Genomic DNA, 14,140 nt, shown 5'->3' with positions numbered 1-14,140 from the left:
TGATGCATTTCTCAGTACGTAACCCCCTTAAGTGAGGCCAGACTGTGGACTTACACAAGCAGAAGGTGTGCTCTGACTTGCTTCAGCAGCAGGTCTCAGGAGCTCCCAGGAACTTGCAGGGTTTGCGCGCCTCGGGCTCGCGAGTGAGAGGCTGGCCCGTGTTCCATCGAACCACGGTCCCGCTCGCTTTTAAACGGGGCATCAGTGAAAACCTGGATCCAGGATCGCCGGGCCTGGACGCGCCGAGAGTGATCCCGCCTGTCCCAGGTCTCCTTTCCGAGTCTTCGCCTGAGCCCAGGCGGGGCGCAAACTGAAAGTGAAAAACCGCCGGGCCGCGATCAGCGGGGCGGCCTCCTCCACCGGGATGAGGTGAGTGGGAAGGCCTGGGTCTTTCCTGGCTTGAGTGATAGCTTGGTGGGGGCAAGATCTTGATGCGGAGAAACAAAAAGAAACATTTTTCTGATGCCCGTGGAAGCCGGGACGCTGCCCGCCGGACTCAGAGCCGGAGGAAACCTCCTCTTTGTGCCCAGAAGGGAGTGTGTGTAAGAGAAAGACGGAGTTGTGTGCTCGACGACAGTCCAAGCCTGTCTAGGGAAACCTTGGGCAGCACTTTCCAGAGACGCTGCCTGAGATTTCAGCCTGTCTGGCTGCTGAAAAAGTGCAGGTGGGACGCGAGTGGGGCGCAGGCGGCTCCGCGGGAGCCCGGGGAGGCGCGCGGGTGCCCGCCGCCGCCGCCGCCGCCGCCTGGGAACCGAGGTTTTCACGTGCCCCCCCGTCTGCCACCGTCTTCCCCGCCCCACCAATCCGAGAACCTAACTCTTCGTGTGTGAATTCTGAATGTCTTCCTCCTTCTCTATGCCTTCACCGAAAATCACTTGTTGCTAGAATTGTGTGCTGAAGTAGTAGCGATTCTGACTTTTCAGCTGTAGAGAACATTGTGTATTTAATGGAGAAAATACGCTGGGAGAGCCCCCAGAACTGCAGGCTTTGGTCCTCAATATGCAAGCCATTTCTTAGGTATTTTTGTGCCCGATTAGCGCCCTCAGAATGGAACTCATTTGTGTAAGATATAGAAATAACTTGGGTGTGATTTTAAGACATTTTCTGGGCATGTTTTAATGATTCTTTAATATGTAGCAAATGCCACGCAAAATGACTGTTTTTCATAATACCACAGCTCCAACACGTGCCCCCTACTCACTGCCACATTTCTCTGAATAGTTGGGTAGTATTATGCATGTCGTGACTTGGATTGTTAATTTAATTTGTGGAATGCATGCACTCTGGCCGGGTGCAATTTTGAATATGGCAAGTTGGTGTTCAGGACCTCATTCCTCTTTCGTATTCTCCTTCTCTTAAGATGAGACACCCCAGGAGCTCGTGACCAATCTTGCGCTTGTTAGTGAAGTCACACTACAGTGAGGGCGTTGTTTCTCCCTGGTCCACCATGGTCTCTCAGACAGAGGTCTTTCAGGTGGGTCCTGGCTAGCTACACTGAATAAGCAGCCAGGTGTTTGCACAGTAACGCTGCCGAGCCACCAATCTGGACAGCACCCTAGCCTCAATTTTAGAACTTTCTTCTCCTGCCTGCAAGCCAGAGGCAATGTCCTAACGTCAGAGGATCATCCAACTCTGCTCCATTTTTGAAATTGCTGTAGTAACTCTTTGTTTGCTGGTTTCCTGCTAGGTGGCAGTGTGTAACAGTGAAATATACAATCTCAACTTTTACTGTTATTATGGCTCATCTTTTATTCTTCAATTTTAAAATTAGTAGTTTAATCTTACAAACAGTACATTTCTGAAAGAAAATTCAAACTAGGGTTAAATTTAGGAAATAAAGAAAAGGAACAATAGTGTTATTCATACATGTGTAAGTATTGCTCAGTATGCAGACATTTCCAATCCAAATTTAAGTGCTTTCTAAGTTTGGACTGTAAAGAGTTGATTTCAGCATAAATGCAATATCTAACTCAAGTAGATAGTAACATTTGTTATAGTGTTCCCAAACATGGGTTTTTAAAAATTAAAAAATTTAAGTTAATTTTATTTACAATGTTTTTCAGATATTTATTTCTTTGAGAATAAAATTTGAGTTTTCAAAAGTTAATGCTGAATTACTAAAAAGGAGAATGAAGATAAAGTAATCCTAAACTTGTTATATAGAAATATTTCTTGTTTTATGTTTCCAGAAATCTTAGTTCTTGATGACTCAGATTGTCTCTATTCCTGTCTCTTTACTTGATTAAACTTTCTTCTTTGGAGAGTTTTTGCTCCTGGATGCTATCCATGGGATTAGAGAGCTTAATTTTGGGATGAAACCTCAGAAGATGGTCTGGTCCAGCTCTTTGTCTTTAGGCATGTGAAGTATTGGCCACATTTCATCAGTGTTATTTAACCAGTTCCTCATTCATGATTACATAAATTATCAAAGCAGATGAGGATCTTTAATTCAGATCTTCTGCCAGGTAGGAAAATTATTACAGAGTAACCAATAAGCCTTTCCTGGGGAAAGAAGAGTTACTAAGAAGACCTTACAAGGAAAAAGATGAGAAAGAGTCCTGCTCCCGAGGAGCTGGCTCAGTTCTTAGTGTGATACAGAATCTTCAGTCTTGTGTCCTCACTTCCATTTAAAATACCTGTTCCTTTGGAATGTTTGTATTTGGGGCTTTATATCAGTGGTTTTTTTTTTCAATCTGGGTATGTTTTTATTTAGTTTCTACATTAAGTAGACCCACTAAGTGAGATTGTATTAATACTGCATAATTTGAGTGCTTCAGTATGTGTCTAGAATTTAAGAATGGCATCACTTTCAGTTCTGCAACAGAAATGTGAGGGTGCTCGGGCTACAACTTCTATCCCCCCATTAATCACCCATCTTGATTCCCTTGGTTGCCAGTGTCCCTTTCTCTCTCATTATTCTCTATTTGTCTCACCTGAAATGTGTGCTTGGTCCAAGAGGATGACTTTCCCAGATAGAAATCTGCAACCCAGAGCACTCTTTACATAAGAATAAACACTCAGCAAAATATAAAGTCCATTAAAAAAGAATGAGGAGCACATTAACACAAATAAATATTAATAAAGAAAATTGGGTGAAAGTGGAAACTGTGGAACCATCATGCCATTGTTCGTCAGGTGCCTGAGGGACAGTTGCAGGTACTAAGGAAGTTTTCTGCGAATTAACAAAATAGGTCAACTTTTTAATGTTCAACAGATGTTTTATATGCACCCAATAAAGTTTCCTTTGAGAAAGTTTCCTAAAATTGCCCAGCTTCCTGCATTCTTTCCACTCCTGTGATAGAAACAAGCACGATGATGTGGATCTAGATCTCCCAACTTGGCATTGGGGAGGAGTAAGGCTTCTCAAAGCAGGTAGCCTTGAAAGTCAAGGAAAATGGCTGGGTTAGTGAAAGAGGCATGGAGGTTGTAGGTATGGACCAAAGCACAGACCAGGAAGCTACATTCCAGGAAGAGCAAGAACAGAGGGAATGTGTGGTGGAAGCTGGAGAAGTAGGGTGGGGTCCAGGGACTCTTGTTTTCTAAGCTAAGGAGTTTGATCTTTATCTTGAAATCTTTGGGAAGCCCTTGATGGATTTTAATCAGAGGAAGGATATCCAATCCACATTCCAGAAGCAGCTCTACAGCTGAGTGGAGAGTGCAAGAGGTCAGGCTGGTAGGAAGAACAGTTGTCAGGCTTTTGGAGGAACCAAGTAGGAATGGATGAGGAGTGTTGATGAGGACAAGTAGAGTTGAAGGGTGTTGAGTTGAAAAGTGCCTGGAGAGTTGTCCAGAAGGCCATTACACCTTCCCATCAGCTGACCATGTCATCTGTCTTTCCCAGGACAGCCACCATTTAAGGGATGTTCTGAGGATTTATACGTTATGAAATGAAAATATATCTTGGGAGAGTCAAACCTTTTTGAGAAACTACACTTTAATGTGAATAATTTAAGTTTGGTAATTAGACCCATTCCTTGTAAAGACTCTCCCTGGTATAACCTTAAGCTCAGTTAAGATAGTCGCTTATTAACCCAGTTGACTCACCAATTACCAGAGGAGAGACTGATGGACCAAAGGAGTCTTCCCAGAGCTCCCTGCCCTCTGTCTCACCTCTTTCCCCTGCCAGTGGGGAGAGGGAGGAACGGGTAGAGACTTACAGGCTGTCAGGTCTGGAAAACTCCTTGTGTCACCTAGGGTTGGTTTCTCATTTTACACTCAGAGGCGCAGGGCAGAAATCATCTCAGTCCCCTTTCTGAGACCCTTAACTTATGCCTTGGATTGGCCCTGCATGGCTGACATTTGAAGCTGGCATCCTCAGGCTGCTAATTCTCTTTAAGATATTCTATCGCCCTTCTGTCCGTTTTAATTCAAAATAGAGAAATTTGAAATTATTTTAGGGTGAAAGTGTTGCTGCTTTTGATGGAATAGACTTGCAGGAGAATGAGGCAGTCCTGCCCAACTCCAGACCTCTCTCTGGGCAGCAGGTGGCCGGCCCCAGGCAGTGCAGAAGTCAGCTCTAGGGTCAAGAGGCGGGGCTTAGTGCAAGTCCATTTCAGATGTTATCTACCATGGTTGTCTGAACACACGCACATTGCTCGTCCCAGAAAGGAGTGTTCTGGGCACCCTCATGGAGGACTCGGGGATTCACTCTAAGGGCAGTGATGGAACAGAAGGGAGCTTTCCTCTTGGAGGCCCATCGCATTGGAGCTTGTTGGCCTTCACGGTGCTCTCTGCAAGCCCGTCTGTCCCACCAGTCAGGAGACTGCTGACTTGATGACAAGCTCCTGGGTAATTAATACCGTATATTAGATTGACGTGCCCCGAGGCCTGATTGATTGCTGCATGCTATAAATCATAACACCTTCTATGCTAGCTGGCTCTATTCTTTAGTGGTGGGTATTTGACCACAGCTTGGCCCCTGAAATCCCACTTTACTTCTGGCTTTGGGAAAAGAACCAAAATTGAGATTCTTTGGATGGAAGGGAATTGGTAACAAATTCTCTGTCACAGTTCGTACAGCCACGTAAAGACTTAAAGGCTCTTAAAAGGCCCTAGGACAGCCTGAGCCATGTGGTAGCTATAAAAATAACCCAAACTGTGACCTCACCTCTCTCCATCTTTTGTTTTCCTTTATTCCTGACTCTTTTGTATTCTTAGCTATCACTGTTTTCCCCATCTCTTTCCTTTCCACTGATCGGAGGCAGGTGACCTGATTTTTAGATGCGTTTCAACCTTTAAAGAAATGTGATCTTGAGCAAATCACTTAAACTCACTCAGGCTCAGTTTCCTTATTTGTGGGAACTGAGAATAATAATACCTACCTTGCCTACTTTACAAGGTGGTTATCCATAAGATTGAGTGGAGTGATGTATCTAAAAATCTTGTGAAAAAGATTTAGCTTTATACCCATTTAAAATGGTAATATGATTTCATTACCTAATCTGGGTTCCATTAATTATAGCCATAATAAATTGCTTTTGCATCTAAAATGAAAATTTGATGATCTTTCTGTTATGCAAGGGAAGGAAATAACGATAGTTAACATTTATTGTTTACTTTGAAGAAACTGAGGCTTAGAAAGATTTAGCAACTTGTCCAAATTTATGTTATGTATACATGACAGAGTCGGGTTTGGAACGCGAAGTGCTAGCTCCACATTTTATGTGGCTAATAGAGTTACTAGCATCTACTGAGTAGAAGGAAAGGTGCTTTTCAGGTTCTTGTAGATTTTTGTTACTTTTTTCTCTGGTATAACAGCTGACAGAGAGCTATTCTGCACATGTTTTTTTCTGATTCAGGGGGCCGGCCCAGTGGCGTAGTGGTTAAATGCGCGTGCTCTGCTTTGGCGGCCCCGGGTTCACAGGTGTGGATCCAGGCATGGACCTACCTACTGCTCATAAAACCATGTATGGTGACCCACATACAAAATAGAGGAAGATTGGCACAGATGTTAGCTCAGGGCCTATCTTCCTCACCAAAAAAAGAAAAAAATTTTTTTTTCTGATTCACACAGATAATCTGTGAGCATTAGTATCATCTGGTGGGAATTTTTTGATCTTAGTGTTAAAAATATAAAAGAATGCATGAACTTCAGCATCTGACTAGTTTTTGGTTATAGTTCTTATCAAAGTTATAGTCTTGGGCAAGTTACTTTGCTTTGTTCAAATTCAGTTTTCTCTCCCTACAAGATGAGGACAGTAATTACTCCTTCATGGAGTTGTTGGATGAATGAGCTTGTGCGTGCTGAGTGCTGAGGAAGGGCCTTGCTCATAATAGGTCACTCAACAAATATTAGTGATCTCCTTTTCTTGGCAAAAGATTTCTCCTTTGGAAGTTACAGTTGGTCGGGCAGGCAACATACTTTGTGTGAATTCAACTTCATTTTCCACTTAAAGTTATAATAAAAATTATAATAATATTTAAAAATAAGATAGCAAATAGTTATTGGACATTTATGTGCTGGACTTGGAAATAAGTGTTTTTACCAATCTTATATAATTCTCACATAACTCTCTGATTAGGGACCATTATTATCCACATTTTGGAAATTCATTTATGGAGAGGCTAGGTTAAACTAGCTGGGGAGGTGAGATTCGAATCCTGGCTGACTGACTCTAGAGACCCTTTTCTTAGGCACTGTGGATTGTCGGAATTCCATGAACGAGACTAGAAAAATGCACTTTTGGTGATTTCTGAGACCAAGAGTCATTTTGTTGTGAGGGAAAAAAAATATCCTGGACTTAAAAGTAAATCAAGGTAGATGCATGAGAGGAGAGCATACCTTTAAGACCTAGGTTTTTAGCCAGAATTCTGCGTCATTTTTTTATATTTCTAATTGTATCTTTAATTCTGTATCCTAGAGAGATGTAGCTCTGACTTAGAATCAGATCCTCGGAGTACTGTGAGGCAACACTACCCTTCCTCTGGAATGTTGACCCTTGCTCTGTTCTGAACTCTGCAGGGTCATTTGCCCAAGACATTTGACTTCATAGAACGCTGGGAATAAAAGGCATTCTGTGGGACTGTTTAGTTCATTTTTAAAACTTTTTGAAAAGATCATTCATTTCACATAGGCGAAGATCTAATTTCAAAACTTCCAGAGAATCCTGTTGCCCACACAACCCGTGCTTTATTACACTTGCCATAAAAGACTAAACAAATCAATGAATAATCAGAATTCTTGGTGCCGTGGCTGAAGTTGTTTTCCTCGGGAGGAATTGGGGCCAGTTGATTATTATCCATTTTTGATCAAAGCCTGAACCTTTTATTTATTTTTTCCCTATTTTTTATAGGAGTGGGTGGTTGGTCCTGGTAATTTCTACTCCACTTCTCTACTCCTTTCAAACCTGGATAGAAGGGTGTGACTACATGTAAATGACTTCTAGAATTTAATCTCTGATGGTAGAGAAAATTAAGTGGAAACAGAGTTTTAGGCTGATTGTAGATCTGTCACTCTCTTGGGCTGTGTGACCTTGAGTAAGTCACTTCACCTCTCTGGTTTTGGTTTCCTCATCTATGAGTGAGGTATTAGGACTAAATGATCTCAGAGGTTCTTTTTAGTTTTAAAGTTTTGGTTTTCTGCATGATAACCCTGCAAGACTACATTTCTTTCTTTATTTTTATTGAGGTAACTGGTTTACATTATGTAAATTTCAGGTGTATATCATTATATTTCGACTTCTGTATACACTACATCATTTTCACAACCAAAAGTCTAGTTTCCATCCATCACTGTACAAATGAGACTACATTTATTAAATCTTCTGCACTATGGCTAAAAGATTATTCATTTGTTACAGAATTTGTTGATGCCTTCTGGTTTGAAGAATCTCCAGCTGCTCCGATGATGGCTTAAGAAGGCTGCGTGCTGTTCCTTCTTGATGCCAAGCCAGACCCACTCAGAGCCTCGGATCTCAGTCCTTCATGGAGACCAGGTCTCAGCAGGAACGGCGGTAGAGGAAATTGGCACCCAGATGGTTCCTCCACGTGAAGTTGTCTTGGGCTGTGGGCCGACTCGAGAACACCTGGTAGCCAGGCTAGCCCTCTGTCAGTCAGCCAGGGCGGGGCAGCATGGTGCGGTTTCAGAGGAGGAAGCTTTTGGCATCTTGCCTGTGCATCACAGCTACCGGCTTTCTGCTTGTCACACTTCAGGTACCAAGAATCAGGGTTGTGTAGTGTTGATTCTTGAGGCTTTGCCACCATCCCCGCCCCCACCCCATTCTCTCCAAGTACTTTACTTTTTGCTTAATCTCTCAGGATTAGGCGTTTTCTGTCTAAGGCAAGGAAAATACTTTTTTTTTTTAACAGAGAAACTGAGGTTTATTGAGTGGATGTGTCAGGTAGAAACAAATCAGGATTGGTTTGTGACTCTTGTAGGGTCCTGGTTTTAGAGGGTCAAAATAAGACCCTGTCTTACTGGGTCAAAATTGAATGGTTCCTCAAAGTGCTCATGATCACTTCTGAACGATGGCATTCTTGAAGAAGCAATGAATATTCTGAGAACAAGATAGTCTGTTCTGCAGAACACAAACATCTGCGTTAATAAGTTTGCCATTCTTGCTATATGCTACCAGACCAAGGACTGTATTAGGGTGAATGAACTGAAACGTTTCTTTAGCCCTCCCGTTTATTTTGTTACAGTCATGCATCGAACGACATTTCGGTCAATGATGGACTGCATACATGATGGTGGTCCCATAAGATTAGTAGCATATAGCCTAGGTGTATAGTAGGCTATACCATCTAGGTTTGTGTAAGTGTACTCCGATGTTCGCACAATGACAAAATTGCCTAACAAAGCATTTCTCATATCCCCATCATTAAGCGATGCATGACTGTAGTTGGTTACTCTGAACTTCATTTGCTGATTTCATATTGAAATAAAACTTTCACAGTAATAGTAAAAGTATAGATATGATATAATTAGCACCCATTCACGTATCAGCTGTCCATTTCAAAATCCAAAGGACTTCTAAAGATTATTTGTGGGTGTGAGTAGTTCAGGTGTGGGGCTGATGGAAAGGAAGGTGGTTTCTGGGCTTTTTCATTCTAGAGGATCTTCCTTCTCCTTGATTAGGATTGAATGAGATAAAGCTTGTACAGGCACTTTGGCAGACAGTCTGGCGCTGTACTTCTGCCCCCTTCTGGGGCCATCTGATCAGAGGAATTGTATTTAGTTGGTGTGTCTCAACTTTTGTGGATTTTTTAGGTTTTTTTACTGTGAGTTTCTTCTGCCCCACCTTTTATTCCATGTCATGGATTTATTGAAGAAACTGGATCATTTGTCCTTTCGGATTTCCCAGATTTTGGATTTGACTGATTTTATCCTCGAGGTTTTGTTTAATATTTGTTGCTGTATCCCCCATATTTCCCACCATCTAGTGTTATCTGAGGCTCAATATTTTTTTAAAAGCTATTTGGGAGAAAAAAATCTCTCTTTACAGCAATCTCTGTTATTTGGAAATGAACTTATACCTCACATAGTAGACATTGATCAGAAATTTGTTTTGAAATTTACAAAAAATTTTGTTTAAAAAAAAATTTGTCTGTGAAGTTATATCCATGGCTTTCTAAAAGCCTTTCTTTAAAGTTGTTGGCTGTACATTTGCAGGGAAAGGTTGGGTGAAAAGATAGAGGGTTTGTGGCTACAAGTCAACTCCATTCCATCAACCTACTGGGGAATAGCCACATTATTATGTTACCATAAAAATGCCGAGAAAGCTATTGGCAAGGGTTAGACTTTTCTTCAGTTTTCAGTGACTGTTTTACTGTTCTAATGCTGGCTTTGGTGTCACAGGTGATCCATGATTTTTTAAAACTAATATAAATCTTTACTCTTTTTGGAATACTACTTGGCTTCCACTCGGTGGTTCTTATATTTTTTTGGCCTTGGATCCCTCAGATAATCCAGTGAAAATTACGGACTCTCCCAGGGGAGTTACAGACTTTGTACTGCGTCAGTGGGCAGTGGCCCTTTTCTGACACCAGGGGTAGCAAGCACGTAAAGAAGGCACCATATTTGGCTGCCAAGAGTGGGGCCTGAGGGCCACACAGGTAGTGTCCTCTGTGGACGGTGGAGGAGTTATACAGAAAAACGTGCCTTCTTTTAACTGCTTTATTTGTTGCATGGTCTGACTACTCAAGTTTCAGTTATATATGAAACAGACCAGCCCCTACTTTTATTGTGCTTTCTCTAACATATTTTTATAATGCCATGTCAATACCAAACCTTAAAGTTTGATGAAAAGGCAGCACTTGCAGAGAACAACTGCCCCTCTGTTTCCACCCTGCCCACCCTCCCTCCAGATTATTGTCACTGATGGCCTAGCTGTCCAGTGACCCAGACTCTCCTGAAATAAATAAAAGATGTGGTTTTATGTGGGAGGGAGCCCAGTATTCATGGTCTACTTCACCATCTCCATGCCATAGTGGGTATTATTAGAAATATAAGACCCATGTTACGACTTCTTTAATTGTAATAAAAATAAACAAATTGGTAATTTATAACTCATTTTCCCTGGAGTGTAATCTCTAGTAATAGCCAGATTATAACCCTGACTTGCACAGATGTCATTAAGAGATAAAACCACTTCTGGTTATATGCCTGTGGAATGGAGGAGAAATGTATCTGTTATGTGTTGAGTAGTATTAAGCATCCTTGTTGGTAGATATGTTGGAGGCTACGTCCATGTCCTAATTCCTGGAACTTGTGAGTATGTTAATTTATGTGGCAAAAGGATCTTTGCAGATGGTAATAAGGTGACACACTTTGAGATGGGGAGATTATTCTGAATTATCCGTGTGGGCTCAGTGTAATCACATGAATCCTTAAAAGTGAAGACTCTTTCCTGGCTGTGGTCAGAGAGCAATGTGACAACAGAAGAAGGGTCAGAGGGATGCAGCGTTGCCAGCTTTAAAGATGGAGGAAGGGGACCAGGAGCCAAGAATTGTGGGTGGCTCTAAAAGATAGAAAAACAAGAAGATGGATTCCCTCCCAAAGGTTCCAGAAAGGAACATAGCCCTGCCAACACCTTGATTTTAGCACAGTGAGACCCATTTCAGACTTCTGACCTCTGGAACTGTATGATAACAAATATGTGTTGTTTCAAGTTGTAAAGTTTGTGGTAATTTGTTATAGCAGCAATAGAAAACTAATAAGAGGCTAAATCATCAAGATGCATGAGAGATGTGCAAAAGGAAATGAAGCAGTCTGACTCTGGTAATAATTGTCTTCCGTTCCAGGTAGTGGTTGAGCTGGGAAAATTTGAAAGGAAGAAATTTAAAAATTTCTATTTACGAGCTGGACATGCAGAAATGGAAGAAGAGCCTACACATCTCTATCCATTCCTTCAGAAAGAAGCACTGACCCTGAATAGGAAAAAAAAATTGGAAACTGACAGCTACCCCATTATGCTCTGGTGGTCCCCACTGACTGGGGAAACGGCAAGGCTAGGCCAGTGCGGGGCAGATGCCTGTTTCTTCACCATCAACCGGTCCTTCCTCCATCATCGCATGACCAAAGCACTCCTCTTCTATGGTGAGTATGGCTTTTCCTTTCTCCCTTTGTTCGCTGACATCACGCTCCAAAGCTGAGTTCCTGCTCACCCCCCAAGGAAGAGGTGGTGGAGCTCACCTTGAAAACACTGTGGCATGCCTGATTTCCTTTGCAGTTGCTCTGTGGAGGCCCGAACATTTAGCAAATACAATAAATAGACAAGCTTGACAAACATAGAGGTGGTTGGCTGGGCCGCTTGGTATTTATGGAGGAGAAGGGATCTCTCCTCTGACCTTTTCACAGTTGGGTTCTGTGCTTGTGAATTTGGTATTCGGGGAATTGGGTGTTGATTATAGTGCTGATGTAAGTTCAGAATGTCACCTGTGATAATTGCCAGGAGATTTTGATTACCATAACGGATGTTTAATTGGGCGTAAGCTAAGCACAATGTTCTTTATTTCATTAGTTAGATAAATCAGAAATAGAAATCGAAAGATTGTTCAGCATTGACTTTCAAGAGCAAGTTGGTATTCATTACTTCCTGAGGCTGTTTACACATCATGCTGGATTTGAAGGGCAACCAAACACAGCGAGGTGGTGTTAGCAAGATGCCAACGGCAGTTAGAAATACAGAGAAGCAAACTCGACAGAATATACGCAAGGTTCATCAGTTAAGTTAGGAAGTCAGTGGAAGGAAATCTGCTCTAGAGTGGTATGAATGTGTGTGTGTGTGTATGTGTGTGTGTGTGTGTGTGTGTGTGTGTGTGAGTCTGGGGCTGGCTTTGGAGAGGCAGGACTGACCTGGGATATAGAGCACAGTGTTCTTCCTGACAAAAACTTAAATAAAGCAGAAAATGTGTTCAGCAGGAATCAGATGGTATATATGCTCCACAGTTGGTCAGGGCTACAGAGCAATGGGCAATAGTGCCCTAGTATAGGTAAGGAGACAGGGAAATGCCAGGTACTTAAAAATCCAGATATAACGGAGTCCAAATCCTCCCCAAGGGCCTGCTGATGTCCCCATCCACTTGCTTTCCACCTCTTCTCTTAAAAGGGAATCAGCACAGGTTTGAGGAGTAAGGGCTGTTTGTACAGGGCCAGGCTGGCGGCTAATTGGTCCTGAGGGAAGAACAACTACCTGAGTAGTGTCAAATGCTTATTTTGAACATAACTTGATTATAGGTCCCACTGAAGGTGTGATGTAATATATGGAATTGTATCGTGATAACTTTCTACAATCTAAAGAATTCTGAAACACATAAAGCTCTGAGAGTTTGCATAAAGGATTGTGGTCCTCTTGGTATGTTTTGAGATGAAGCAAAATTAAATGTATGAGTTTAATTTCTCAAATTTTAACAGAAGCCCCTAGAAATATTTTATTTGTACACACAAAAGTGTAGATAATATAATGGGTACTTATGTACCTACTACATAGCTTAAGAAATAAAATATTACAAGTAAAATTGAAACCCTCTATGAGTCCCTTCTTGACCCCATCCCATTGCCCTCCCTCCTATCCCAGAGGGAATCGTGATCCTGAAGTTGGGGTGTGTGTGTGTGTGTGTGTGTGTGTGTGTGTGCGTACATACACATTAACATAAACAATATATATGATGTTGTATGTTCTAAAAATTATGTAAATAGTGTATGTTAACCTTCTATCTGTAACTTGCTTTTTATCTTACATGGTTTTTGAGGTTTATCAGTGCTTATAGCTTCAGGTCATCCATTTCATTGTTGTATAGTATTCCATTGTATTTTTATATCACACTTCATTTAACCATTTTCCTGTCGTTGGACATTTAGGTTATTTTAAAAACCTTACTTATGACAAACAATGTTACAATAAACAATCCGTGTACATGTGTGAGATTTCGTTTCATATCTAGTAGTGGAATTATTTGGTATGAATTTACATTTACTAGACATTGCCAAACCAATACCCAAAGTTATTCTACCACAGTCACAGTCTTTTAAACATTTAAAACTTTTTAACATGTTATACATGCACGTATAGCTCCTGTATTTCCAGATAACATGCTGAGATTGTTACTTGTTGATTTTTCAGTTTTAGACATTATGTATTGATTCTTACTATGGAAGATGAGTATTTAACTCTCCTTGCTTACCCATGGCCCCACACACATGCTCAATTTCTCATCCCCATAGCCTTCCCCAAAGGTTATATCGTCATTTTAGATAGATCAATATCCAGTGTTTACATCATGTAGTCACAGTGAGCCATGTGGTATACTGAGATTACTTTTCTTTTTCTGCACAACTGTTTTCCCTGGAGTAGCATCAGATATTCTTTTTTATTTATTTTTTTATTGAGGTAACATTGGTTTGAAACATGATATAAATTTCAGGTGTACATCATTATATTTTGACTTCTGTATAGACTACATCATGCTCACCACCAAAAGTCTAGTTGCCATCATTACCGTACACATTCTACCCCTTTTGCCCATGCCACCCCCTTCCCCTCTGATAACTACCAATCTATTCTCTGTATCTATGTATTTGTTTGTTGTTGTTGTTATTTTTTATCTTCCACGTATGAGTGAAATTATATGGTATTTGGCTTTCTCCGTGTGACTTATTTTGCTTAACGTAATACCCTCAAGGTTCAACCATGTTGTCACA

At 41.4% G+C, this 14,140-nt stretch overlaps 1 protein-coding gene across 4 annotated transcripts in view; it reads left to right on the top strand.

Annotated features, from left to right (window-relative positions):
• The first annotated feature begins 280 nt into the window (after nt 1–280).
• The window catches only part of POFUT3 (protein O-fucosyltransferase 3), an 83,183-nt gene continuing 69,323 nt past the window's right edge, over nt 281–14,140 (top strand). For 2 of the 4 annotated variants that reach the window (XR_015548837.1, XM_087418495.1), the window contains exons 1-2: nt 7,924–8,151; nt 11,242–11,536. Coding sequence is in view for 3 of the 4 variants with exons in the window: in XM_087418495.1 (XP_087274621.1) it covers nt 8,071–8,151; nt 11,242–11,536 (376 nt within the window). In the remaining variant the exon portion in view is untranslated. Of the gene's footprint in view, nt 370–394; nt 665–7,799; nt 8,152–11,241; nt 11,537–14,140 lie in introns of those variants that run through there. The other 2 variants (XM_087418494.1, XM_004428840.3) reach the window with 2 other exon arrangements.

This window comes from Ceratotherium simum, chromosome 28 (assembly GCF_057802395.1).
Source record: "Ceratotherium simum simum isolate JZ-2026a chromosome 28, ASM5780239v1, whole genome shotgun sequence".
NCBI lineage: Eukaryota > Metazoa > Chordata > Mammalia > Perissodactyla > Rhinocerotidae > Ceratotherium > Ceratotherium simum.
This window is presented reverse-complemented; position numbering and strand designations above follow the sequence as displayed.